A 25680-nucleotide genomic window follows, 5' to 3' on the forward strand; every position below is an offset into this window, starting at 1 on the left:
TCATGACTTACCGTAATTGTTTGTTGTTGTTATGGTTGTTCTTGATTGGCGAGGGTTTGAGATTTATGTGGTTCGATGTGGTTCCTAATCAGCAGATGTTTGAGGTTGATGCAATAATCCATGTAAAACACAGTGGAGAAAACGAATGCACGCAGTCGAGACGCGAGATGCAGACAAGCAGAAAAAAGAAAAGAAAAAAAGAGAGAAACGAGTGCGTGTGGTAAAATACATGCGGTTGAAACAGTAGAAAAGTGGAAAAACCCAAAGCACTCGGTAAAATGCAGCTAAGCAGGCTAGCAAGCTACAAACACAGACTTGTGCAGCATGCCGGCAGCAACCAGAACAGGAAGTCTTAAATATTACTTAAATATTGATCTGTTTCCCACACCTATTATATCACTTCTGAAGAAATTGATTTAACCACTGGAGTTTTATGGATAACTTTTATGCTGACCTGTGATTTTGGGAGCTTAAAAATTTTGGCACCCATTCTCTTGCATTGTATTGACCTACAGAGTTGAGAAATTCTTCTAAAAATCTTAATGAGTTCAGCAGAAGAAAGAAAGTCATACACATCTGGGATGACATAAGGGTGAGGAAATGATAAGAGAATGATCATTTTTGGGTTGATTGAACTATTCCTTTAAGCCTTCCACATTTTTAAATACCCAGTCAGAGGCAAAATTGACCAGATCCAACAAGTTCTACAGACAGCAATGTGAAACTAAAATATTTTTTTAAATAATACTTTTAAACTAATAGTATTTCAAAACAATCTTGCTCTGCTTGACCCCAGTTTTTTCTTAGTTGCCTTTACTTGGCTCAGATTTCAGTGGTGACTCTTTCATGGGGCAGAAAATCACCTTTAAGTTCAGATAACCACTGCCTGTGGTATGTTCATCGTGGCCCTATCCCTATCCCCCCCAACAAGGCCATTGTCCTCTACGCTGTCAGTCTGAGTGTGTTTATTCTGGAGAGCACACATGCTAAAGATTCCTTAAGGTTTAATTTCATGTGCCCAAAATTGCAAAATTAAAGCGAGTTCTGAAGTGTGGCGAGAGGCCAGGTTTCACAGGGACTGCTGGCTACAGTTCTGCAATATTCTATACCCCCAATCAGGGGAAGCTCCCTGTCTTGGAGAGAAAATAGCAGCTATTGAGGAGATTAAAAATAATGAAAATAAGCCTTTCAGGCTTAGGAGTCGAGGCATTCTCGGGCTGGCAGTCACCTAGCAACCAGTGCTTGACCATTCCATTGTGCAAACTTATGTTAAGCTTTTGCCCCCTCGTTAGCGACATTCCTTTGAGTGAGGTATTAAAAGATTAGGTTGCAAAAACATAATTTCACTCACTATTTGCTATGATTTTTGCTAAAAATAATCATTGACCAGCTAGGCAAGAGTGGATCAAAGCAAATTGCTTTATAAAAAAAAAAAAAAAAAAGTTTGAATTTATTTCCTAAAGGAAAACCTTGTTTTTTTGTGCCTCCCTAAAAATGTACTCCCCACCTTTAACCTGCAAAACAATGTATTGCAACTTGAGTTGGCAAATGGACATGGTTGAAAAGTTCTGGTTCATAATGGGTGCTGTCCTGAGTGCAGCCCTGTGCAAACACATGCTATTTTTTTCAATTAAGGTCAGCAAGCTTCCAGTGTTGTTTGTCACAATCCTGTGGAGAGATGAACAAACTGAGTTGTGTTAACAGTAGATCTGCCATGCTGCACGGGGGCAGGGTGCCACATTGCGTCTTTTGTAGATAGTGGAATGCTGCCTTTTTCAGTTCTGGAAATACTCTGCTAATTTTTGTATGTTAGAGAGAATGACATGGTTATAAAGATTATAGTGAATATACAGAAAGAGATCTGAAATATTAGAAACAGCTTGCTTTATAATATCATTAAATGAAACCAAATGGATTAACACTAAATGGATGTACAATATTAAACAAGTGTCATCAACTTATCAGATTTTTAAAGCACTAAATACTCTAATTTGAGTTCAGAGATTTATTTTATTTACATTTCATTTCGATTTACAATTGTTTTGTGCATTTTATATTTTGTAAATGATCTAGGAGTACTAGTAGTAGTACATCAGACAGGCTAATCTGTTAAGAAATTACACTTACATTAACAAACTTATATTTTGAACATTTGAAATGCCTTTTGTAGGTGTTGGGTTAACCAATGTGTAGTACACCTGGGGCAGATAAGGGTAAGGGCCTTTCCCAACTTCATCTATGACTAAAACCTCATTCACACTGGGCTCTGATCAGAGGATATTGCCAGGGTCAATGCCAGGATGCCTTCTGTGTGAACGCAAGCCAGAGCCGGAATGCCAGAAAATCTGGTCCTGGGATCAGACCCTAGTAACTTTGCAGGGATCAATCCCGGAACGTGTCTGTATGAACAAAAGGCAGAGGCGATCCCACGAATGATGTGTGTCCTTGTGATGACACATTTATCTTGAGGAGAAAGTCTGTATGCAGAATAGAGATTTAACTCACTGTAAAACAAATCCTGTTAAATTTACGGTAAAAAAAACTGGCAGCTGTGGTTGCCAGAAATTCACCGTAAAAAATACAGTAACCACGTTTTTCAGGCTTTACGGGATGTAATTTTGATACCTGTATATTTTACGGTGCATTACCTTCATTTATATTATTAAATAATAAACTTGATATATTAACCTTCTCAAACTGTAAAAATCTGCTTTTCACTTTATAATGTATTGTTAATCACCGTAGTAATTACAAAAGGGCACATGATGACATGAAGTTCATCAATAGTGGCTCTTCCTGGAGCAGTGACCAATAAACATGTAGAGACAGTGCTCAGTGTCGCTCACACAAACACCATCAGGGTAACACGTGAAATTAAAATAAATGTAATAAACATTAACTAAACTACATCACAGAACACCTCAATGTATGTAACTGATATTAAAAATAAGAAACATAACTATTCCCATAAAATATAATTAAATGAACTGGGTCACGCAGGGAATTCTGGGAATGCCTGATTGTTTTTTACTGTAATTAACAATAATTTACTGTAAAAAGTACATGTACTCTCTTGTTAAACATAATATACATTTTTACTGTTAATTATACAGAAAATCATACTTTAAAAAAATATATTTTTACAAAATTTTTACCGTAAAACTACATGTATTGTCTTTTTAAATATATTTAAAACATTTACCGTATATTTTAAGGTAACTAGCCATTAACAAATTAACTTTTTTTTACTGTAGCATTTTTACAGTCTTTTACCATTAAAATTACTAACATTTTTTACAGTGCATCTTACGGTATACTGCGGTAAAAAAACAAAACAACAACATTAAAATGGCTGTTATACATTGCCATTTTCTCATTGTGCGGTTAAACATTCAGTTTTTTTTCCTCCCAATTTGGAATGCCCAATTCCCAATGTGCTCTAAGTCCTCATGAAGTCGTATTGACTCGCCTCAATCCAGGTGGCGGAGGACGAATCTCAGCTGCCTCCGTGTCCGAGAACGTCAACCCACGCATCTTATCAAGTGGCTTGTTGAGCGTGTTACCGCGGAGATATAGCACGTGTGGAGGCACCGCTGCATCCACGCACAACTCACCACGCACCCCACCGAGAGCGAACCACATTATAGCGATCACGAGGAGGTTACCCTGTGTGACTCTACCCTCCCTAGCAACCGGGCCAATTTGGTTGCTTAGGAGACCTGGCTGGAGTCACTCAGCACACCCTGGGATTCGAACTAGCGATCTCCAGGGGTGAAAAATTCAGTTTTTAAAGTCAGTCAGTCAGTCCCCCCCCAATCCAAGTAAAAGAATTAATGCTTCCATTGTAAATATATGTTCAACAACAATCGGCTACATTTACAGCATCACAATGAAAAAATACCTGCCATGAAAAAATTTATTCCTTTGTCATTCAAAGCACTGCACACCCAATGTCGGAGCAGTACGGTGCGGTTGAAGTCTGAGATGTGTGAATACTTTGGTTATATAAAATGTTGAATATAACCCAGATTGTGTTGAAAAAAAGAGCCGTCTCATGCAGGAAGTGCAATCCCAATGAGCATCATCCTAAGAAATTTGCAAAGATTAATAAACTTGTAAATTCATTAAGTATATAATCTAATAAATTATAGATACCACTTAAAAACACAACCATATACAGTACATTTCGGAAGATTTGAAATAACTCGTTGCAGCGCTTATGGCAGGCCAACTGTTTGTTCAGTTATTTCCTTAACCCTAAAAGGGCAAGAACATAACGATACAGAAAATAATTTTTTTATACATGGTCTCAAATTTCTGGTTTTCTTCCAGATATACCTTTTTTTATTATTACTATTATTTTACAGCTTGTAGAATCATATCATGAAAACAATACCTGGACATTTGCCTCAAGGCTTCTAAATGCAAGTGCAGCGCAAGAGCTGGCCTACGTTTTATTAGTAAAATAGCCTACTTTTTGAAAAATAGTTTTAGTAAAAAAAATGCTTTAGGCATACAGAAAAATATTGAGCTAGTGCAAAATAAAAATGCACCAACAAATAAACAAATTGAATAATAATTTTTGATTGTAAGAAATACCTGGTCTGTGTAGTTAGTTTTCTTTATTTTTAAGAAGGCTGGCCCGTTAAGAATTTGAACTAAATTACAAAAGCATTTACTGAATCAAATACACATCTTCACTGTTGCAGCACATGAAAATTGTTTATTTTTTCTATTATTTAATATTAATAATATTGAAATGCACTGTGGCACGTTAATATTTTGAGGGGTTTCACTTTAACTTTCAATCTTTATTGTCCTTTATTGGCCAAAAACAATTTACATTGAACAATATAAAATGATCTTTTCAGTTATTTATAAAAGTAGGCTTAACTGAATAAAATCGATAAAATTGGCTATCATGCAAATCTCACACCGGGACCATCAGCACAGACGATGAAATTAACCATTAGTTTTTTTTGTTGTAAGGTACGAAAAAACACGGGTTATCAGTAAACTTAAGATGCAGCGCACAGACGTCACATCGTGATGTCACTTTTGTCTTGGGATTTTTCCGGGACGTGTGTAAATGCAAGCACAGATTCCATGAAAGCCCGGGCAGTGTGAATGATCAAAATCACGCAGTCCCAGAACAGATCCAGGGATGACTTTTCCGGGATTCATCCCAGGATCTCTGTGTGAAAGGGGCTTAAGAATCACAATACTACAATCTCATGGCCATGTAGCACAACCAGGGGCGATTGCATTTGTCTTAAAGATCATATGTTTTGTTTAAATATCTTTTATTGTAAAAAGACTGAATACTGCAGTCTACAAAAATAAATCTCAACAGCTTCCGTGGGATATGAGGGAGCAAAAATACTACAGGAAATTACAAATTGCCTAATGTCATATCCTCATTGTATCATCCTATTTTAGTAGTACTGACATTATGTAGACACAGAGATTAATTAGGACTTGGTCTGTCCTTAGCCCACAACTTATATTAGTACGATTCCCAGGATAAGGTTATTGTATCCAACAAAACAAGACATGCAGATCACTGCAGAAATTTGGTATAAAAATATGCAGCAAAAATGACAGTCATATTCATGCTGTTAAATCTATTTTCCATTAAAAAGCTTTTGTATTCAGACTTGGTGCTTCTTTCAGCAGACCTCATCCTAAATCAGTGTTTACTGAACCTAGTTAGCAGACAGACACTTTCTCAAGTAGGATGCCAGCTGTTCAAACTCTAACCTCTAACTTCTCAACCTGTTAAGGGTCAAACTCATTCAGAAACCTTCCAGCCATCATTAGTTCCTTTGGAAGGCTAGAAGAGAGGCTGTGATTATTCACTTGTCAGCTATGCGACTCTAGACTAAGAAACTCTGCTGAAGCACATGACTTAAATCTACTGTTAAAGTACAGGTGCTGTTTTCAAATACTTTTTTTGTCAGGGACAATTTGGGTGAGGAACAAAATCCAACCCTAAATCTTGATGACTTCAGTGGACCGAGATTTACAATGGTAATTCCCATTTAGTGGTTTAGCATTGGGCATGTACGCATACATTATAATAGGGGAATGAAGGTACAGACTTTTATTTAGGGGTTGGCAAAAACCACTGGTGCCAGTTCGTATACCTGACTATTTTTACTCAGTGGAAATTTTTAAGAAATCATACTTAATTCTGACTCCAACAAAGAAAAGAATTGCCATAAAATATTGAACTTTTTTTCTCACAGCCTAGGTATTCTGAGATGGGGGAATCCTGCAGTTGCCAAAAGGACCTGAAGAGATCCAGTGTCTTTTAACATTAACTACAAAGGCTCCATTCAATCTCAGAGCATCCATCAATTTTATAGCTTTCTTCTGGGGTTAGATGTCACTAGCAAATGGCTGTTGAATGTCCTTTGAGAATCATATTGCTTTGAACTAGAATAGGATAGATGCATGGATGTCTTTGGCAGGCAGGCAGAAAGACAGACAGATAAACAGTTTCCATATTCATTAAACAGTTAGACTTAGGATGTCATCGCTGGCAACAAACCTGGCAAAACTTTCCTAGATGTCTTAAGTTATCATAGTAAGGTCTCAAAGAGTTGATGCCAAAAGTTTCACATGATATGCCCCAGTGTTTTCTTGTCTGGGAATGTGTAAAGAACAAGTGCTTTCTGTTCCCCTCCTTTCTGGTACAAACACAGGCTTATAAGGGAAAGGTTGATGTGCTGTGTGCCAATGATAAGGTTTGTAAATGAGGGTGGGGATTAATGATTAACATGCTAATTGCATGCAAGGAATTGCAAGGAAATACCTATGTGACAATTTGTTCCAACGGGAGTGTTTTCTCTGCAGAGTAAATACCTGCAATTATTGATAAAGATAAGGAGCCTTTTAATGGCTCAGGAATGTATGATAATTCTCTTACTGTTGCTGGACTTCAGATCTCGATGAATTATTGGAACTACAGCCTCCTCGTGGAGATAGTGCATGCCTCTGGCGATCTGGACGGCCCAGTTCACAAGGATATGAGGGGGGATCCTCCTGCCCGTCAAGGCGCGGTTCAGAGTCCCTCCTCTGGCATATTCCATGACTAGGCACAGGTTCGGCTCCTCCAAACACACCCCCTCCAGTTTAATAATATTAGAGTGTTGCAGCATTGAGAAAAGTTTGGCTTCTTGCTTCACACTGTCTGCAGTTGCTTTAATGTCCTCGTCGGGGTCTTGCCGAGCTGCCTTCACCGCGACCTCCTGCTCTTTCCAAGTCCCCCGGTAAACTTTGCCAAAACCACCAACGCCGATTATTTCTTCTAAAATAAGTTCAGAAAAAGGTATCTTAACAGGGGCGGACGGGTCACTCACCCGAGCCCCAACCGAGCCACCGGCGGGAAGTCTATAAATAGCTGGTTGGTATGTAACATAATTCGATGGGAAGATGCCCACACGACGATTAATTTTCCCAGTCCACCACCCTTCGTCTCCCGAGATGGCAGCGTCTTTAGACAGGACCTCCACCACGTCTCCTCGCCGTAAGCTGAGCTCGTCCTCCCCGCTGGCCTCATAGTCAAAGACTGCGGCCCAGAGCGAGCGGGGACACACGGGAGCAGAATGAGCCCAAGCCCCAGAGTTGGAGGACTCCGTCCAGACATGGTCTTCAAGGCCCAGGCGCCCCTCACCGTTTGGGAAAACGGCCTGGGGAACATCCATGTCTCGGTGCCTGCAGGAGCACCATAGGGTGCCCTGATGTCAAATCAAAGTAAAAAGTAGTCCAGTAGTTGTATTCCTCTTTGACACATCTACACACAAAATTCCTTACAAATGTTCCTGGTCACTATATCAAATCAACGTCTCGTTAATGACGAGTGGCTCAGGTTAAGTCCTGCTTAATAGAGGTTAAGAGACGCATTGCTTTGTTTCCGCGTAAACCAGCCAACCAATCTGGCAGTGTAGTGTCTCTGAAGCTCGGACATAAACATTAGCCAGAGTGTTTTCTAAACGAACGTCCCCCGTTTTAAACATAATCTTTAAAGTAAAAACTACATTATTAGTCCAAGTGGTCCCTTAGCTAACTTTTGTAAATACAAAATCCAGAAAGAAAAAATTAAAGAAAAAAAACAACAACATGGCAATTTCCAAGCCTTGAGCTACAGGTGCAAAGTACCTGCTCATCCCAGGCGAATGAATTAAGCTACATATCTATACGTTTATTTCACTACCGAAGACTCTTTAAATAAACTAATTCAAATAAGTTATTAACGTACTTGTCAACTAGAACAAAAACAGACACTCTTGGCTAGTTCACACTGTTGGCATGAGTTGAACACAGCAGGCTGAGCCGTGCTAGCGCGTTAGCTCGCGTCTCTCTCTCGCCGAGGTTCATTCACAAACTAGTTTCTGCGGCTCCCAAAATTCTCCCGTCGCCAATGACACGTCGCTTACGCATATCAGGAAACGCTCCCCAGAGTCAGTCCCGCGCGCGCGTCAATCAACCACCAGCATTCCAAAAAGTATGGTCTTTCCATCGCTCGTGGATACCCAAAACTTTTAGAGCAACAAAACTTTGCTCGATAAGCCTACGGGTGCACCGCCATCACTTCACCGCTCCTACAACTCGACTAACCCGAGAAGCGAGCAGGGAAAAGTGGAAATTGATTGGCTGGCGGAGCTCACGTGACAATTATGCGTGCGTGTAAAACAAAAGAGGGAACTTTCTTCTCAGTCTGCAATGTTATGCTGTCAAGACTAATAACTATGGGGGCTGTCTGCGAAAAAAAACCCCAAAACAAGTCTCTTTAGTTTACCATTTTACACATGCAACTTATAATACGATTAGGCTTTCTTACTAGGCAGATATACCAACTATACGCTTAACTGGCACTTTTAAACCATTTTAGCACTAGATAAGGCTCTGTATTGTTTATACACTTGCAGGCTAATTAGCTTATACAGTATGAGTAGATTTCAAATTAGCAAAAGAAAAAAAACATTCATAAAATGCTGTATTATAATTTTATGAGTAGATCTATAACTTTTATGTTACCAAATTAATCAATGACAATGCAGAATATGCAAACACCTGTATATAATTATATAATTTAGAAATTATATAGAACTATTATATAATTATACTATAAAATATATAATTAAATATAATATTATATCATATTTATTCTTATAATTTTTCTCTAAATATAAATCTTACATTACATAATTATTTAATTCACATTATTTTGGCATCCACATACTGTATGCATTTCATTGGTTTTCATTGACATTATTTTGTGTACAGCCTTTCACACACGAAATAATAATAATAATAATAATAATAATAATAACAAATGCCTAAAAAATGTTGCCACAATATATTTACTATTTGGTACATCAGCCTTTGTATTATAGATAATATACTGTAAATGTAATGTATGCACAAGTTAATTGGACAAGAAGGAAACTAATCTCCCAATCAAATATCTGTTTATCTTATTTAAAAAGATGTTTCATGTAGCAAATGTTTGCCTATACTAGACTGTTGTTTTGAACAATAAAAGCAACTATTCACCTTAAAGGCCTCTAGTTTTATTATCTGTGTACATATTATATCTATTTGTATAGATTTTTGTATTTTTTTGTATTTTGTATTTTTTTTTCAGGGGAGGTGTGTCTGGGTGAACTGCTTTTCTGCAAAGTTCAAAGAACATGGTCCCTCTCTCTCTAAATATCAATATTTAAAGAGATATACCCTGATAGCACATGTACATCACCCAGACGTTTATTTGATGTGTGTGTTTACATCTAGAAGGCATATTTTTGTCTATATACAAATATGTTGATACTTATTATGTCTATAAGATGTCAATAAGTATGTCTCGGATGCAAGACATTCATCAGATGTCTTTAAGATGTTTATGGTTTAGAATGTTTGTAAATCTGATCTTTTAAAGATGTTTAGCAGATGAAAGGATCTAAAACAGACATCTTGGAGATGTACCTGTGCTTTCTGGGATCAGGGCCATAATCACAATATACCCCCCCCAACCCCCCCTCCGATAACATTAACGGAGCAGTTTTCAGCATGTCAGGCTTAAGACAAAGAGCGAATGTGTGTATTGTAAAGGAATTGAATGAATGTGGTAATCTGGCAGGCCTTTGAAGTAGCTTTTTAGAAACTTCTCTTGACATTGTCTAAGAAAATTATTTATTAAAAAAAAAAAAAAAAAACACAAAGTAGAGCGTTTTCACCCAGATCAGAACTAAAACATGGTAAGACCTGTGAATTGTGACTTCTATTGTGCTTTTAGGTTTTGGCAAGGACAGTGTCATATATTTCTAATGCAAATATTATTAGGTAATAATTTAAAATCAATTTAAGATTTTCTAAATAATTTCTTTGTCTTTAATTCATTCTGAATTTTGTACAGCATCTCCTAAGAGTCTACTTTTAAAAGAGACTTTTATTTTGAGTATCACCAGTTAAAGCAGTAGTTCACCTAAAAATGGAAAATGTACTTTTACTCACTCATTTACTCACCCTTATGTTGTTCAAAATCCATATGCTGGATTTTTTCTTGGAACATAAAAATAGATATTTTAAGCAGCTCTATTCCATAGAATAACAGTTACAAACACTATAAAGCATCATTAAAGGCTCAGTAGACATCATAACAGTAGTCCATATGACTCGTGCATTCTGTGGCCATACAACAGCTTTGTGTTGTATGGACTACTTTTATGGTATTTTTATAATGATTTTTGTTTCTCTTTGGACCCTGATAGCAGTGGTCAATATGAAATGTTTTTGTATGGAAAAGAGCAGTGTTAGGATTCTTCAAGAAAAGATTGTGTTAAGATTCTACTGGGAGGAAAAAACAATAAGGGACAATTTTGTGTATTTTGTTTTTGCTAGCCAGCTGATGCAATCATGTCATTTTCCAGATACATCAGTGATGAAAAGAAATTCAAATGCTTTTCATCTTTTCTTTGATACAGCACAAAAACGAAAAGATGACTGAAAAAGGCAAATTGCTAGCAATGCAGACACAGTGTTTGTCTTGTACTGTGTGAACTTTAAAAATATATGTAGTTTTTAAAACCAAAAATGCAAAAAAAATTGGGCCTTTATCGCATTTCAAGCCTTTATTCAGAAAATTATTGCATTCAGCGCCTTTACTATATTAAAGGACCAAAGAAGACCATTATTTTTGTGACCTCAACACCCGTGACCCCCCCACAAATGGTTTGGTCCCCCATCGCCCGCCCCCCCCCCCCCCACAATGTTCAAGACATGGCCTTGTCTGGGATATACTGTACAAAACAATAGACCTATATACAGCTAATATAAAAATCTCTAAAATAATCTTAAATACATTTTGTGAAAAAAATGCATTAAACAAAAAACTATATTCAGTTAACTTCAACTAAAGTTCAATTTAAGCAGCTAAAAGTTAAGGTAAATGTTTATTTTTCTCTTGACTATAGATGGCACTAAATCTCATCTCAACACACGAATGTCTGTGCTCCTCTTAATCTTGATATTTCATCTGAATATCAACAATTTTGAGGTTAAGTGATCTTATTTTTTGTCATTGGAAAATAGTGATCTGTGACATTCTATTATGTTGGATATTAAAAGTTTTTATGTCTATATGTTAATGGGGGATCTGTGGACACAATAAAGTATTTAGATTTTTGGAGTAAAAAATATTGTTTTTATTTTGAAGTGACAAGATAAAGTTATAAAATTCCCTTGATAATATTCCATTGATAATATGTGTACATGCTAAAAGTTTATCTATGTTACAATTTAAAAGCAAATGACCCTATATATTCTCTGGCTCTAATACACTTGATTTGACAAAGAGCACAGGGTGGGGACGCATGACTCAGTGGGGAGAAGAGAGCATCGCTATGAATCAGTCCAGTCCTCCCCTCCTCTCCGCTCACAGAGAAGCAGGCGCCGGAGGATGCTTCCGTGCACCTTGCACCGCAGAAAACTGCTGCTTTTAAGTTGGGTAATAGGCAGTCAAGCCGTGGACGATGAAAAAGAAAAATAAACGACTTCGATGGAGGATGTAGAGGTAGCTTCTGTAAATATGTAATTGCGCGCAGGTGAGAAGAGTAGAGTATTCCGGTGTAAATTCGTAGCTTACAGTATGATTATATATCTGTAGCGAACATTATAGCAAATATGGGCTCTCGAGTTGTGCAAACGCTACGCCAAGGGGTCTGGGCTTCGCTGACCGGTGGATGGTATCATGATCCAGACCAGAATAAATTCAACAATTCATGCCATCTCTATTTATGGATGTTTTTGCTAATGCTTCCATTATCTCTTCATCTGGTGAGTGAAATGATGTCGCAGGCCGGTGATAACATTGTGGTTTGCGAATATGAAGCGTTAAAAAGCGTCTGCTACTTCCGGCTTTGCGCGAAATATTTCTCAAAATAAGTAAAATAGATTTACGTCATAAATGTATTTTATTTTATTATGCATCCGTTTAGGAGCAAATACTCTTCGTACCATGCTGGCACTGTCGCATTTTTCTTCTGCATCGCCTACTGTACAGGTGATGGAACGCATGGCGGCCAGTGCCAAAGCATTGTTGTGCCTTATCAGTTTAGGCTGAAGTGTGGATGTTTCTGAAATATATAAGTAAAGTGCCGTAGAAAAAAAAGAAGATAATAAATAAATACATATAGTACACAATTAACGATTTTGATAATGTATTATGATATACTGTATGTATATATATATATATATATATATATATATATATATATATATATATATATATATATATATACAGTATATTTAAGCAATATCACACGAGCAAGAGTGCTATATGGCCCTACATCAGCACTGCTGTGATTCGGCCACAGGCACGAGGCTGCAGTCCGAGTGCTGTAGGTAATCACAGCAGTGCTGATTTAGGGCCATATTGCACTCTTGCTCGTGTGATTTTGCTTATATACAACAGTTCAATGAACAAGTAAATGTAAAAAAAATGAGGAAAAACTGAGTATGTTCATAAAAACGCATTTGTGCATGGAACTACTTTCTTACGCGACGGATCAGAATCTGTCATTGCTGGTTCAAACCAAATGATGCGTCCAAGCCTTTGTTAGTAATTCAAAAATGTCACTTCAGAAATAGTATCATGGCTTATGCTGTTTCTAACATGTTATTGGATAAACAAGGATGGATGGATGGATGTGTGTGTGTGTGTGTTTGTGTGTGTGAGAGAGAGAGAGAGAGAGAGAGAGAGAGAGAGAGTGACGGAGCATGTGCGATCACATGTTGCCACTCCCAAGCAGAGATGCTGTCAGCTTTCTGAAGATCAGCATTCTCAGTGGAAAAATAGCCGTCCAAGCGGGGGTATTCCTCTCTATTTCGCGGTAGCCGGTGCGCAAGAGTCGATCACTATAGAAACCGTAATGTCCTCCGTTTTAAACAGTGTGTCCACTCCAAGTCCGATAAGAGGTAAGTGCCTTCAGTTGTATACAACACTTAGCTCCGGTCCTCGAATCTGATTGGACGAGAGATGTTCCATGAGCACTGACGGTCTGACACCATCAGCACTGGGACGCTTCACTGTGTGTGTATCACTCCGCTTGTGTTCGTGCCGTTCTAAACTAAAGTGTAAGAGCAGTGCATATGTGTTAAGAGCTAGTTTCTTTATTTTTTTTTTTATTTTTTTTTTTTTTTTAGACATTACATATGTTAGCCAGTAGGTGGTGGCAAAAGATCATTTTTGTTTGTAATATGAGCCAGTTGGTGACGTGAAGTGAATCCGCATCAGCCACTGTTTACATACAACAGCGCTCCGTGATCGCTACTACACCACTAAAGCTAGGAAATAGCTTTAAATGGCTTTAAACGAACAACTTCAGCATTACGGCTCCTCACAGCTGAGAGACACAACAGACTGATTGATTACAGAACTCAAGGCGCTTACCTCTTACCAGAGTTTCCACATTGGATACACACTGTTTAAAATGGTGGAGGACATTGCGGTTTATATAGTGAATGACTCTAGTGCACCGGCTACCACGAAATAGAGGAATACCCCCGCTTGGACGGCTATTTTACCACTGAGATAGCTGATCTTCAGAAAGCTGACAGCATCTCTGCTTTTGAGTGGCAACAGGTGATTGCACACGCTCCATCTCTCTCTCTCTTTCTCTCTCTCTCTCTCTCTCTCTCTCTCTCTCTCTCTCTCTCTCTCTCTCTCACACACACTCTCACACACACACACACGTGTGTGTGTGTGTGTGTGTGTGTGTGTGTGATAAACACACATCCATCCTTGTTTATCCAATAATTTGTTAGAAACAGCACAAGCCCTGATACTATTTCTGAAGTGAACTTTTTGAATTACTAACAAAGGCTTGGACGCATCATTTGGTTTGAACCAGCAACGGCAGATTCTGATCTGTCGCGTAAGAAAGTAGTTCCATACACAAATGCGTTTTTATGACCGTACTCATTTTTTCCAAATTTTTTAAAATTTACTTAATCATTGAACTGTTGTATATAAGCAATATTACACGAGCAAGAGTGCAATATGGCCCTAAATCAGCACTGATGTGATTACCTACAGCACTCGGCCTACGGCTATTATTATTGCAATCACAGCAGTGCTGATGTAGGGCCATATCGCACTCTTGCTCCTTGTGATATTGCTTAATATATATATATATATATATATATATATATATATATATATATATATATATATATATATATATATATATATATATGTTATAATATTAGTTTAAAATAATAATAGAATGTAGAATTATAGATTAAATATAGAATTTAAAAATATTTTAAAATTTTATATTTTAAAAATAATAACATGGCTGTTAACCAAAAATAAAAAATGAAATTTCACTGATCACTTCACATATTAACAGTCTTTTTGTCTGTCTGTCTGTCTGTCTGTCTATATCTATCTATCTATTAGAGCTGCACGATCTGGATAAATTGTGAATCACGATTTTTTTGCTTAGAATAAAGATCACGATTCTCTCACGATTCTGAAGAAATTTTTTATTTCAGTGATTTACAAAACCTGGACATAAAGGTACTACACAAAGTAACATGTAGTTTACTAGAGGTTCTGACAAAATGTTCTCTGCTACAATCTATGCAAAAATGCAATAAAGTTGTAAATAAAATATATAAATTTATAATATAAAAATGTCCTACGTCCACTACGTTCTACATTATAAACCAAACAGCACCTTGTGATTATTGAAAAAAAAAAAAAAAAAGATCCTGTTAAAAAAAACTGCATAATAATAATTTAAAAAAACGATTTAACCTGTTTCTCGCATGCTAAGTAAAAAGCAAAATGAACAGAGAAAAGCTTCATTAACAGTTCTGTGTTAATTTGGTATTGGACTTGTAAGCAAATCTGCAATAAAACACTGTTATTTTACAAAAGTAAAAAAAAAAAAAAAAATATTAACAATTTAAATTAAAACAATGAGGCCTTCAAGCTTGCTTCTAGCTTGTAAAGGAATTATTCAAGAGCCAGTAATTAAATAGAAGAAACAGTGCTATAAGTTTTTTTTAGCAACAGTAGCAATTAATCATTAAAAAAAATAATAATATAAAAACATTAAAAAAGGTAATTTAATGCAAATGAAAGTACTTAAATATTTGACACTCTTTACTGTGTGATTATTAGATATGCATTAATACTGATTTGATGCAGTAAGAATGCCTGAATGCCTATAACAGACAGCATGCAGTTTATAAACATTTAGACATTGCACAAATCTAACATTTTGAAGAATTTGTCCCGTCTGCTTATACATTAACGGCTGTGTTTGCTTTAATATCTCGTAAAGACAGCGCAGATTTAATCCCCTCTGTTTACACTGGTTATTCATTAACAGCTGTGTTTACATTAATATCACCTAAAGAGGGGTATTTTGATTAAAAGCAGTGCACAGTCTCGTACAGGAGCGCTGCATTCATCACAAGACACAAGTGCATTGGCAGACACACGCATTTGAGCGTTTAAAAGCATCCGGCTGTATGTCTGTCTGTCTGTCTGTCTGTCTATCTATCTATCTATCTATCTATCTATCTATCTATCTATCTATCTATCTATCTATCTATCTACCTACCTACCTACCTACCTACCCACCCTCCCACCTGCCTGTCTGTCTGTCCTAAATGGCTCCAAAGATGTCTTGGTTGTGATGTGTATGTTCTCCTGTTGTCCTTCCTCAGGCTCTTCCACCCACCACCACTACCCTGAGCATCTACTGCACCTCAGTGACAGTCTTCTTCATTGTCATTAAGATGATCAATTATCGCCTTCATCTGATGTTCGATCAAGGTGACATTCTAGCCCAGAATAGTGTGCCTGACATCAGCAAAGATGCAGACAAGAAAAGCAACGTGTCTGATTCCTGCGTTCCATCTTTGAGGTAAGATAAAAAAATAAATAAAAAAAAATCAGTTGCCCCATTTACTGACTTTGGTATCATTTTGTACAGAAGTCCCACATGTCTGATATGAAAGACTATATATTGTCCACTAAAAATAGAAATTACATCTCGTTTAATTAAAGCACCTAAACTCTATTACTGTCAAAAATATTTTGATATATTTGTCTTGAATTCTGGCCGAAGTCTGAATTGTTTTAATCTACAGAAAGAGCAGTACAGTACCTGACAGTGTTGCTACATCAGTACTGGCCAAAAACAGACCAAGTCCAATAATACAGGTCACAGTAAAACAGACTGAAACAGACCCTGGCCTTATTGGAGTAAGTAGTATTTTTATTAATTTAATATGAACTATATGTGTATGTATTACTTGCAAAATAGTAACAAATATGTCCATGGCAATTGTTTTTCTTAACAATTGTACTACAACATATACAGTAAAACATAATGGCTTTATGAGAAGAAAGAAATAAGAAGAAATCAAATCTTGCTGTGTATACTGTTATGTGTAATATTTTTCTGCATTTTTAATGTTAATCTGCTTTTTTGTTAATCTTGCTTTCTACAACTGTGAAGGAGTGTCCAAATTCTGACGGGTTGAAGAACATCGAGGGTATGTAACAGCTTTAATTATAGAACTGGCCTGGCTCTACTGCAGTGCAAGAGATCCTCGCAATTCTGGGAACAGGCTCTGCAGATACAGCATATCATAGTAAATATCATAGAGTCGATCATATGTGCTGAAGAATAACTTGACAGCTTTCAGTCTAGCCTCAGTTACATGTCACACAAATATGAGAGAGTGTAGGATATCAATGTGACATCCTGCCAGCACCTCTTAAAAAAGAGACAGCTTTTTCCTGAAAACCCAAACACACCTATATTGTGAGGATCTTAAACATAGACATTTCAAAATATGTGGTTGAATTTAACTAGCCTGACATAGCAACACTGAATCAAATAATGGCATGAGGTTTTGTTTGGAATATTATTCCATATAGTTATGGTAGTGTTACAGAAATGTCACATTTCACCTTTTATGAAGTAGGTTGACGTTGTTCAGTTTAACTTCCTTTTGTCAAAACAGGATGTGACATAATCTTACAGGGTTCAGCACTTGGTAGCTTATTCAAATTAAATCTTTCATAAACCATATCTCTATCTGACATTTCAAAGATGTTTTTCTACTGTGTGGCTTTTGCAGGCCAGGGTGATGCGCTCTGTCATGAAAGATCTAGGCCAGAGGGTGAGGAGAGACTCACTCCTGAAGATGTATTCAGTCCCAACACTGACCAGTCTGCCCCACTCCTGCAGGGAGAGCAGATTCATTTAGCTGACCAACACAAAACTGATGATTATCTGCCCCGTTCCACTGAAGACAATATAGAGGAGAAAGAGAAGCCCCCAACCGACCCCAACAACAATAATACCTCTCTAGAAATAACACGAGATAGTGATAGTGGAGAAAGACCTGAAGAGAATTATTGCTCTGATGAAATTGCTGTGGTGCTGGTGGATAACTCGAGTCCTTCTGCCCACCTAGACGAGAGTGATACAGTAAAGATCATTATTACAATGAGCTGTGATCCACAGACAGCAGCTGAGCTGGAAGAGTCGGTCAAACTTAGCATCTTAGAGTCAGCTCAGTCCCATCACGGAGACTCAGACTTTACTGTCAAAATTCCAGTCATCACTTTTGATTCGCCTCATGAAGTAAAGGAACCATCTGCTGATGATGACAAAATAGAGACGCAGGTTGCAGGAGATACATTTTTTCAGGAGCAGTCAGAGCATCAAGACAGCCTTCTTGCCAAAGAACCAATAAGCTCTGACTCTGCTCAGGACTGCAAAGAAATTGAGAGCAATGAGCATGAGATGTCTAATCTCATAAGTCCCCAGTTGACAAATAACAGCTCCTCTGGCATTGATTTGCACTCACATCCTGATGAAAACAACCCTCCGGAGCTTAAGCTGGATGCTGTTGGATTCCTGCAGATTCCATCAGCATATATGAGGTGTACCCAAAGTGGAAGAACACATGGTAGAGGACTCAGCATTGACAGTGGACGAGATGCAGTCCTTATTAGCAACAAAGCCAAAGAAAAGCCCTGCACGATGACCTCCTCCAAATCAGACCTAGAAGCCAAGGAGGGCCAGATACCCAATGAGTCCAATTTTGTTGAGTTTGTCTCTTTGCTGGAGTCTATCAACAGCGCAAGATTCAGAGGTGGAAATCAAGCCAAGGAGGAGAAAGAAGAGAAAAAGGGTGACTGTTCGTTTATGCATGCCACTAAGTTTAATATCTTTACTCAAATTATGCCTTTAAAGGTGGTGAATGTAATTTGGGAAACCTGTTTGAAAACAATTATTATTATTATTGCCACCAATTCCGTTGGTGTTGCAAAAATTACACACTTATCACATTTTTAATATTTACCTTTCAGAGGAAAGCATGGTAGCGGAGAAGAGCTCTGAAATCTCAGAGTCTACAGGGAGACAGGAGCGTCCAAATCCCCCAAACAGTCTGGCTACAGATACAGTGAAAACCATCCCAAAAACTCTCATTCCTATTGTTTCTCCAGAAAGGTGGGTATTACAGCATCTTTAGGTTATCATGGAGAATGACAGCTGAGATGAATAAGAATCTTGCAATAGTATTAGCTATTTACTAAAGAGCATTTCAATTTGTGCTGGACAGGTAGATTCTGAAGTTTTTAAGATTAACATTTTTATTTGAGTCATAGAAATGACAAAGAAAAACAAAACATATATACAATGAATTAACATTTAACTCCCACTACTACCCCTCCCCCTCCCCAATCAACAACCCCACCCGACCCCCTACGAACATCCTCGTGGTCTCACATAAGTACACACACACAGAAAAAAATTAATAAAATAAAAAAAAATAAAAAAAAATATAATAAACATACACATCTCAAACTGCACCTCTCTCTCCATAATCCCTCCCTGAGAGTCCCCCAGAAATGTCAAATAACTGCCCCATTTCCCATCAAATGGATCCCAGATCCCCAGCCTTCTACACGACACCTCCTCAAAAGCTGCCACCCTGCCCATCTCCTCGCACCACTCACGAAACGAGGGGGCTCCAGGTGACTTCCAGCCTCTAAGGATAACCTGTCTGCCCACCATAACACTGGCCAGGATCCTCCTACATCAATGACCGCCCCGTCACCCAAAATATAGAGCCTGGGGCAAAAGGAGATCCAATTACCCAATACGTCGGGCATAAAATTCTGGACCCTCAACCAGAACTCCTGTATCTTACGACACCCCCAAAAAATATGGGTTGTGTCTTCATCTTCTAAATGGCATCGTCAGCAGGTGGGTGTGTCCTTAAGACCAAGCCTATACAATTTAGAAGAGGTCCAATAAAATCTATGTAGAATCTTAAATTGCATAAGGCACACCCTTGCATCTCTAGATGCAGACTTGACGTTTTTAAGAATCCTAGCCCACACTCCCTCCTCCAAAAACAAATTTAAATCTTCCTCCCATAATCTTTTGAGGGAATTTAAAGCTCCGTCCCCCAGACTCTGAATTAGCAGGGAGTAATACACTGATGCCTCATGACCTTTTCCAAAAGCAGTAATCACCACTCCCAGAGTATTTGCCGCTCTAGGGGGGTGCGTGCCACTCCCAAAAACAGTGCAGAGTAAGTGGCGCAGCTGTAAATACTTATAAAATTGAGATCTGGGAATCCCAAAATTTTGAACCAAATTTTCAAAAGGTCTCAATAATCCACTCTCATATAGGTCACCGAGTGTATTAACCCCCCTCACAATCCAATCTGACTTATTAATGCATAGTTTAGGGTTCTGCCATATGCTCGAGGCTACGTTTAAATAAATATCTGAATTAAACACTCTGGACACTTTTGTCCACATCGAGTGTAAATGCAAAATAATGGGGTGTGACTGAACTTCTCAGATTAATTTGATCGAAAGGCTATGCAGAGGCGAGATAGGGGCAAGAGCTTCCTTTTCAATACAAAACCAGGGAGGGGCCCCCTCAATTGGAAGCGACCAATCTTGGGTAGGCCTAACCCACCTTTGTCAATCGGCCTATGTAACTTATTGAAGTTTAACCTGGCACGCTTACCATTCCAAATGAAGGACTTCGCTATGCTATCAAATTGCTTGAAATAAGAGAGGGGGATATCTATAGGGAGAGATTGTAACAGGTAGTTGAAATTTGGAATACAATTCATTTAATTACATTAACCATCCCAATCATCGATAAGTGTAATGAAGCCCACCTGTCCACATCATTCAAAAACCTTTTTATTAAGGGATCAAAATGAACTCTGACTAAATCAGACAAATTTGCTGGGAATAAAATTCCCAAATACTTAATGCCCCGTTTGGGCCATTGGAAGGCGCCCAGCTGGAAGGCTGTTACTGGGCAGTACGCTGTCAAAGCCAAAGCTTCGGACAACTGACTTTGTATCCTGTGAACTTGGAAAAGGAATGAATAATTCTGTGGAGGCAAGGCATAGATCTAGTGGGGTCGGAGATGAATAATGAAATATGATCTGCGTAAAGCAGAAGCTTTTGTGCCACACCTCCCGCAATCACCCCTGGAAAATCATCCTCCTTTCTTATCGCGGCTGCTAATTGTTCCAGTGCAAGACAGAACAATAATGGGGAAAGAGGGCAACCCTGCTGAGTGCCCCTATTCAGAGTAAAATAATCTGAAATTAATCAATTTGTTTGTACCGCTGCTACAGGGTGTTTATAAAGTAACTTAATCCAACCAATAAATGTACTCCTGAACCCATACAGAATTTTTAAAATATAATCCCATTCTACCATATCAAACGCCTTTTCGGCATCAAGTGAGATGGCAGTGACCGGAGACTGATCATTCGCTACTGACCACATAATATTAATGAAACGCCTAATTTTATCAGAAGAGCTGCGGCCTCGAATAAACCCCACCTGATCTATATGTATAAGAGATGTTATAACTTTACTTAATCGGTTGGCCAAAATTTTTAACAAAATTTTTACATCTAGTTGGATCAGGGAGATTGGATGGTAACTTTTACACTCGCTTGGATCTTTGTCCTTTTTAAGAATCAGACTGATCCGGGCTTGTGTCATGGTTGGGGGAAGCTTTCCATTCTTTAATGATTCAGTATAAACTTCTAAAAAAAATTGGAGCCAGTTCTGTAACATAGGATCTAAAAAATTCTGTGGCAAAACCATCTGGCCCCAGAGCCTTGCCAGTAGGTAGGGACTTAATTACCTCATCAAGCTCCTCCAAGTTTATCTCAGAATCAATAGCGTTTTTTTGCTCAGTCTTCAGTTTAGGAAGATCTAATGGTTCCACAAAGTTTCTAATGTCTTCATCAGTAGACGAAAACATGGAACTCTAAAGATCAAGATAGAATTCTTTAAAGGCATTATTAATATCAATGGCTGAGGTATAAATTTCACCACCAGCAGATTTAACTGAGGGAATGGTAGAAAAAGACTCTCTCTGCTTTATATATCTAAACAAAAGCTTCCCTGCTTTGTCCCCCAACTCAAAGTATGACTGTCTTGCCCTGAATAACCAAAACTCCACTTTCTGCGACAAAATAGTGTTATATCTATGTTTCAATTGGGTCAATTCTCTGAGGCCTTCAGATGACATACGGCGCTACAGCTCTGCCTCTGCACTTTTAATATTTCCTTCCAACTCCACGAGTTCTCGTGCTTTGGATTTTTTGGTGAATGAGGCATAATGTATGATCCGACCTCTAAGAACCACCTTAAGTGCCTCCCAAGCCACGCCCACAGAGGGTACTGAGGACCAGTTGGTCTCCATATAAACACTGATTTCAGTCTTTAACATTTGCTGGAAATCAGGATTTTGCAAAAGGGACACATTAAGGCGCCAGCTATATGATTTCTTTTTCTCCATATGTGGCAACACCTCTAAACTCACCAGGGCGTGATCTGAGACTAAAATGTTTCCAGATACTGATGTTTTGAGTGTTTGCTAACATTTTTTGCAAAGGGATATAAATGGTGTGCTAAGGGTGTGAATACAGCTTATATCAAATCTAATGTTTGACATTTTTTATGTTTTATGTGTGGTAATACGTACTCCATTTAACTCCATAGTCATAGCTGACTTTACCCCCTAGAGTACTGTACATATGTTATACAAGTTAGAGTTAGATGCATATCTTTTATACAATTCCAAATAAAATAAATGTTATTTATATTTTAGACTGTGTGTGTCTACCTAATCTGTAACCCATAAATTGCTTTGGATAAAAGCATCTGCTAAATGACAGCTTGCTATTTGCTATCACACTTACAGTAATATAACTCTAAACAGGGACATGATGCTTATTATTGTATGTGTGTAATTACATATAAACTGTAGATAACAAATCCAAAATGAATGGGAAAAAAAGAGTTCACGTTAATTGAGGAATTCCTGGAATGTCAGAGGAAAACACCACTTACTGTGAAAAATATAACAAAAAACTGCATTTTAGGGATAATTTTCTTCATTCTCTCACAGTCCACAGGCAGATAAGGAGAGGGACCCAGACTATGACTCTCTGCCCTCACAAACATCCCAGTCAGAGAGCTCTATGCTACAGGTCATCTGTAGACCAGAGGCCACATCCAAAGAGGAGGCATACACCTTTCACACTGTTCACAGTAAGTCAAGTGCACAGACAATAATAGCAGAAAAACCTGTACAGATGTGCTAATTATGTTATGTGCCATGTCATATAATTTGATGTTTGTGCATTTAGAGCTGGGCTTAGTGGTCTAGCACTTGTAATGTTTTTAACATGTACAATATCTACAGGAGAGAGACCTCGGAAACTGTACAATGAAAGAGCTCTAAACTTACCCCTTGGTGCAGAGCTCATCACTGGCAACATATGGTACACTATACTATCAAATTCACTTTTACAATCACATCAAAAAGTATTCAAAATCAATTTGAAAATAGAAATAGCTATGTTTAAGAGTTGTAATGTTCTTATATCTCTGTTAGTGATCTGCTCTCTACATCCTCTAACTCTGAGTGTCAGGATGGGTTGGTGGGCAGGCCCTCCGAATGCCCATTCCAGCCACGTATCCTTCCAACTCGCCGTCTCCGGCCCAGGAGAACCCAGGTATAGAATCCTTCTTTGGGGGGGAGTTGTGTTCCAAGACTTCTAAGAAACTCTTACCCTCCACCATAGCTCTCAAAATCCATTCATGCTTGATACGTACAAGAGTGAGTAAATGGTGACAGAATTTTCATTTTTAGGTGAACTGTCCATTTAAATTGCCTAATAAAATACTAATAAATAAAATGGTAAAATAATTTCTCATGCACAGGAAGAGGATTCCTTGGACGAATCTCCAGAGACATCAACTCAAGAGAAAACCTCTAGAAAGCTCTACTACAAGCTAAAGGTTTTTCCCGGGAAATGGGTGAACATATTGTACGATCGGTTAACTTTGATGGCATTATTAGACAGGTCTGTAAAAGTCTCAGGATGTTTTTCAGATTTCACATTGGTTTCCAAATGCCACAGCAACTTAAAATGCTCATTGTTTTTGCAGGAATAAGGATATGACTGAGAACATGGTGGCTGTATTCTTAGCTTTCTTGGTGGCTTTCCTTGGGTTTGTTCTTCTAAATGAGGGCTGCTTCAAAGACATCTGGGTCTTTCAGTTCTGTGTGGTCATTGCTAGCTGTCAGTATTCCTTGCTGAAGGTACTGTTTTGCTCATATTTTAGGTTTATTTTTTTGCTGAGAATGAAGCTATTGCAATGCTGCTTGCAAAAACCTAAAACCTCTTATGTTTTATAGAGTGTACAGCCGGATGCGGCATCACCTACTCATGTGAGTTAAATAGAGATGTATTAAAAAAAACCTTAATTGCATCTGATTGTGTTTAACGTTTAAAGACACTCTTTCCCATGTCAATTTGTGCAGGGGCATAATCAAATTGTTGTCTACAGTAGATCTGCATATTTCTGTATGTTCTGTGGCCTTATTTGGATTTTGGAGATAGTGTTGAAGAAACCAGACCTCCCTGTGTCCACTGTCTATGGCATCACAATAGTTACATATGATACTCTCCACTATGTGCAAGACATTTTAGTCGGTGAGTCAAAACACACGTTTAAAACATTAACGATTCAAATTGTTGTAGTCAGTTTTGTATAGTGAGATTCAAGTTTGATGGACAGCATTTAACTTGATATTGATCTGATCTTTTCAGGGTTTACATACTGTTTTCCAATAACGTTTCTTCTTGGCCTCTTTCCACAAATCAACACCTTCATTATATACTTCTTAGAACAAATTGACATGCACTTTTTTGGAGGTACAGGTCTGTATACATGGCAAATAATTTTTTACTTTGTTTCCAAAAAGTAGACAATCGAAAATGATCCAAATATAAAATTGGAGAAAAATAATGTTGCTGTCTCCTTTCTTTTTAGCTGCAACAGGACTCCATTCAGCAGTGTACTGCATACTACGGAGTATTATAGCGTTATCTTTACTTTATGGATTCTGTCTTGGTTCTTTGAAGGTAAGATTTGTCTTATGGGAAATCGTTTAGTTTCACTGAAATTGTCAAATGTGCATTTAATCTATCTGAATTAAATGAAACATATTACAAAAATCATTAGATCATTCTATTTTTTTTAATGCAACAATAATACACAAGATTACAACAAGTTTGGTGAAATGGGGTTCATTTTGCATGTCTCTGGTAATACACATTTCTAAGAGCAGTGGCCTTCTTTGCTCTTAGTGAGTTGAGAAAACATTATTTCCTGTGGTTACTTGGTTCTTTTTCCTATGTACATTTTCAAAAATCATAGAATAATAAATAAAATGCTGTTTTAGGATCAGCTGTGTGTTTAAGCTTGATGATGATGAGATCAGTTATGTGGAACCTGATTCATGATCCGATATCCTTTTTGTAGGAGCCATGGGATGAGCAGCATATTCCAGCACTTTTCTCTGGTTTCTGTGCCCTGCTAGTGGTCCTGTCTTACCATCTTAGTCGACAAAGCAGTGATCCATCTGTGTTGTTGTAAGAAAAGTTGTGTGTTTTCCACATATCATTTGATTAGGAGCATTTTAAATATCTGCCATAGCTTGAAGCTCTCTAAAAGGGCTTTAGTAAAAGAACATCTCGTTTTGGATTAAACCACATGGATTAAGAGTC

General features: G+C 37.8%; 2 protein-coding genes across 4 annotated transcripts in view; one reads left to right on the forward strand and one right to left on the reverse strand.

Moving 5' to 3' along the window:
* Window positions 1–8608, reverse strand: part of LOC127414123 (mitogen-activated protein kinase kinase kinase 21-like) — a 28086-nt gene extending 19478 nt beyond the window's left edge. The window contains exon 1 of one of the 2 annotated variants that reach the window (XM_051651899.1): window positions 6932–8608. In XM_051651899.1, the coding sequence (XP_051507859.1) occupies window positions 6932–7709 (778 nt within the window). In that variant the 5' untranslated portion in view covers window positions 7710–8608. The remainder of the gene's footprint in view (window positions 1–6931) is intronic. The other variant, XM_051651900.1, reaches the window with a different exon arrangement.
* A 3360-nt stretch (window positions 8609–11968) lies between these two features.
* LOC127414122 (pecanex-like protein 2) overlaps window positions 11969–25680 on the forward strand; it is a 33844-nt gene continuing 20132 nt past the window's right edge. For both annotated transcript variants that reach the window (XM_051651896.1, XM_051651898.1), the window contains exons 1-16: window positions 11969–12339; window positions 16246–16445; window positions 16672–16786; window positions 17043–17079; window positions 17671–18732; window positions 18911–19052; window positions 23010–23152; window positions 23307–23385; window positions 23499–23619; window positions 23828–23970; window positions 24056–24209; window positions 24306–24338; window positions 24432–24603; window positions 24721–24831; window positions 24944–25035; window positions 25436–25545. In XM_051651896.1, the coding sequence (XP_051507856.1) occupies window positions 12187–12339; window positions 16246–16445; window positions 16672–16786; window positions 17043–17079; window positions 17671–18732; window positions 18911–19052; window positions 23010–23152; window positions 23307–23385; window positions 23499–23619; window positions 23828–23970; window positions 24056–24209; window positions 24306–24338; window positions 24432–24603; window positions 24721–24831; window positions 24944–25035; window positions 25436–25545 (2867 nt within the window). In that variant the 5' untranslated portion in view covers window positions 11969–12186. The remainder of the gene's footprint in view (window positions 12340–16245; window positions 16446–16671; window positions 16787–17042; window positions 17080–17670; window positions 18733–18910; window positions 19053–23009; window positions 23153–23306; window positions 23386–23498; window positions 23620–23827; window positions 23971–24055; window positions 24210–24305; window positions 24339–24431; window positions 24604–24720; window positions 24832–24943; window positions 25036–25435; window positions 25546–25680) is intronic.

This window comes from Myxocyprinus asiaticus, chromosome 23 (assembly GCF_019703515.2).
Source record: "Myxocyprinus asiaticus isolate MX2 ecotype Aquarium Trade chromosome 23, UBuf_Myxa_2, whole genome shotgun sequence".
In the NCBI taxonomy this organism is placed as follows: Eukaryota; Metazoa; Chordata; class Actinopteri; order Cypriniformes; family Catostomidae; genus Myxocyprinus; species Myxocyprinus asiaticus.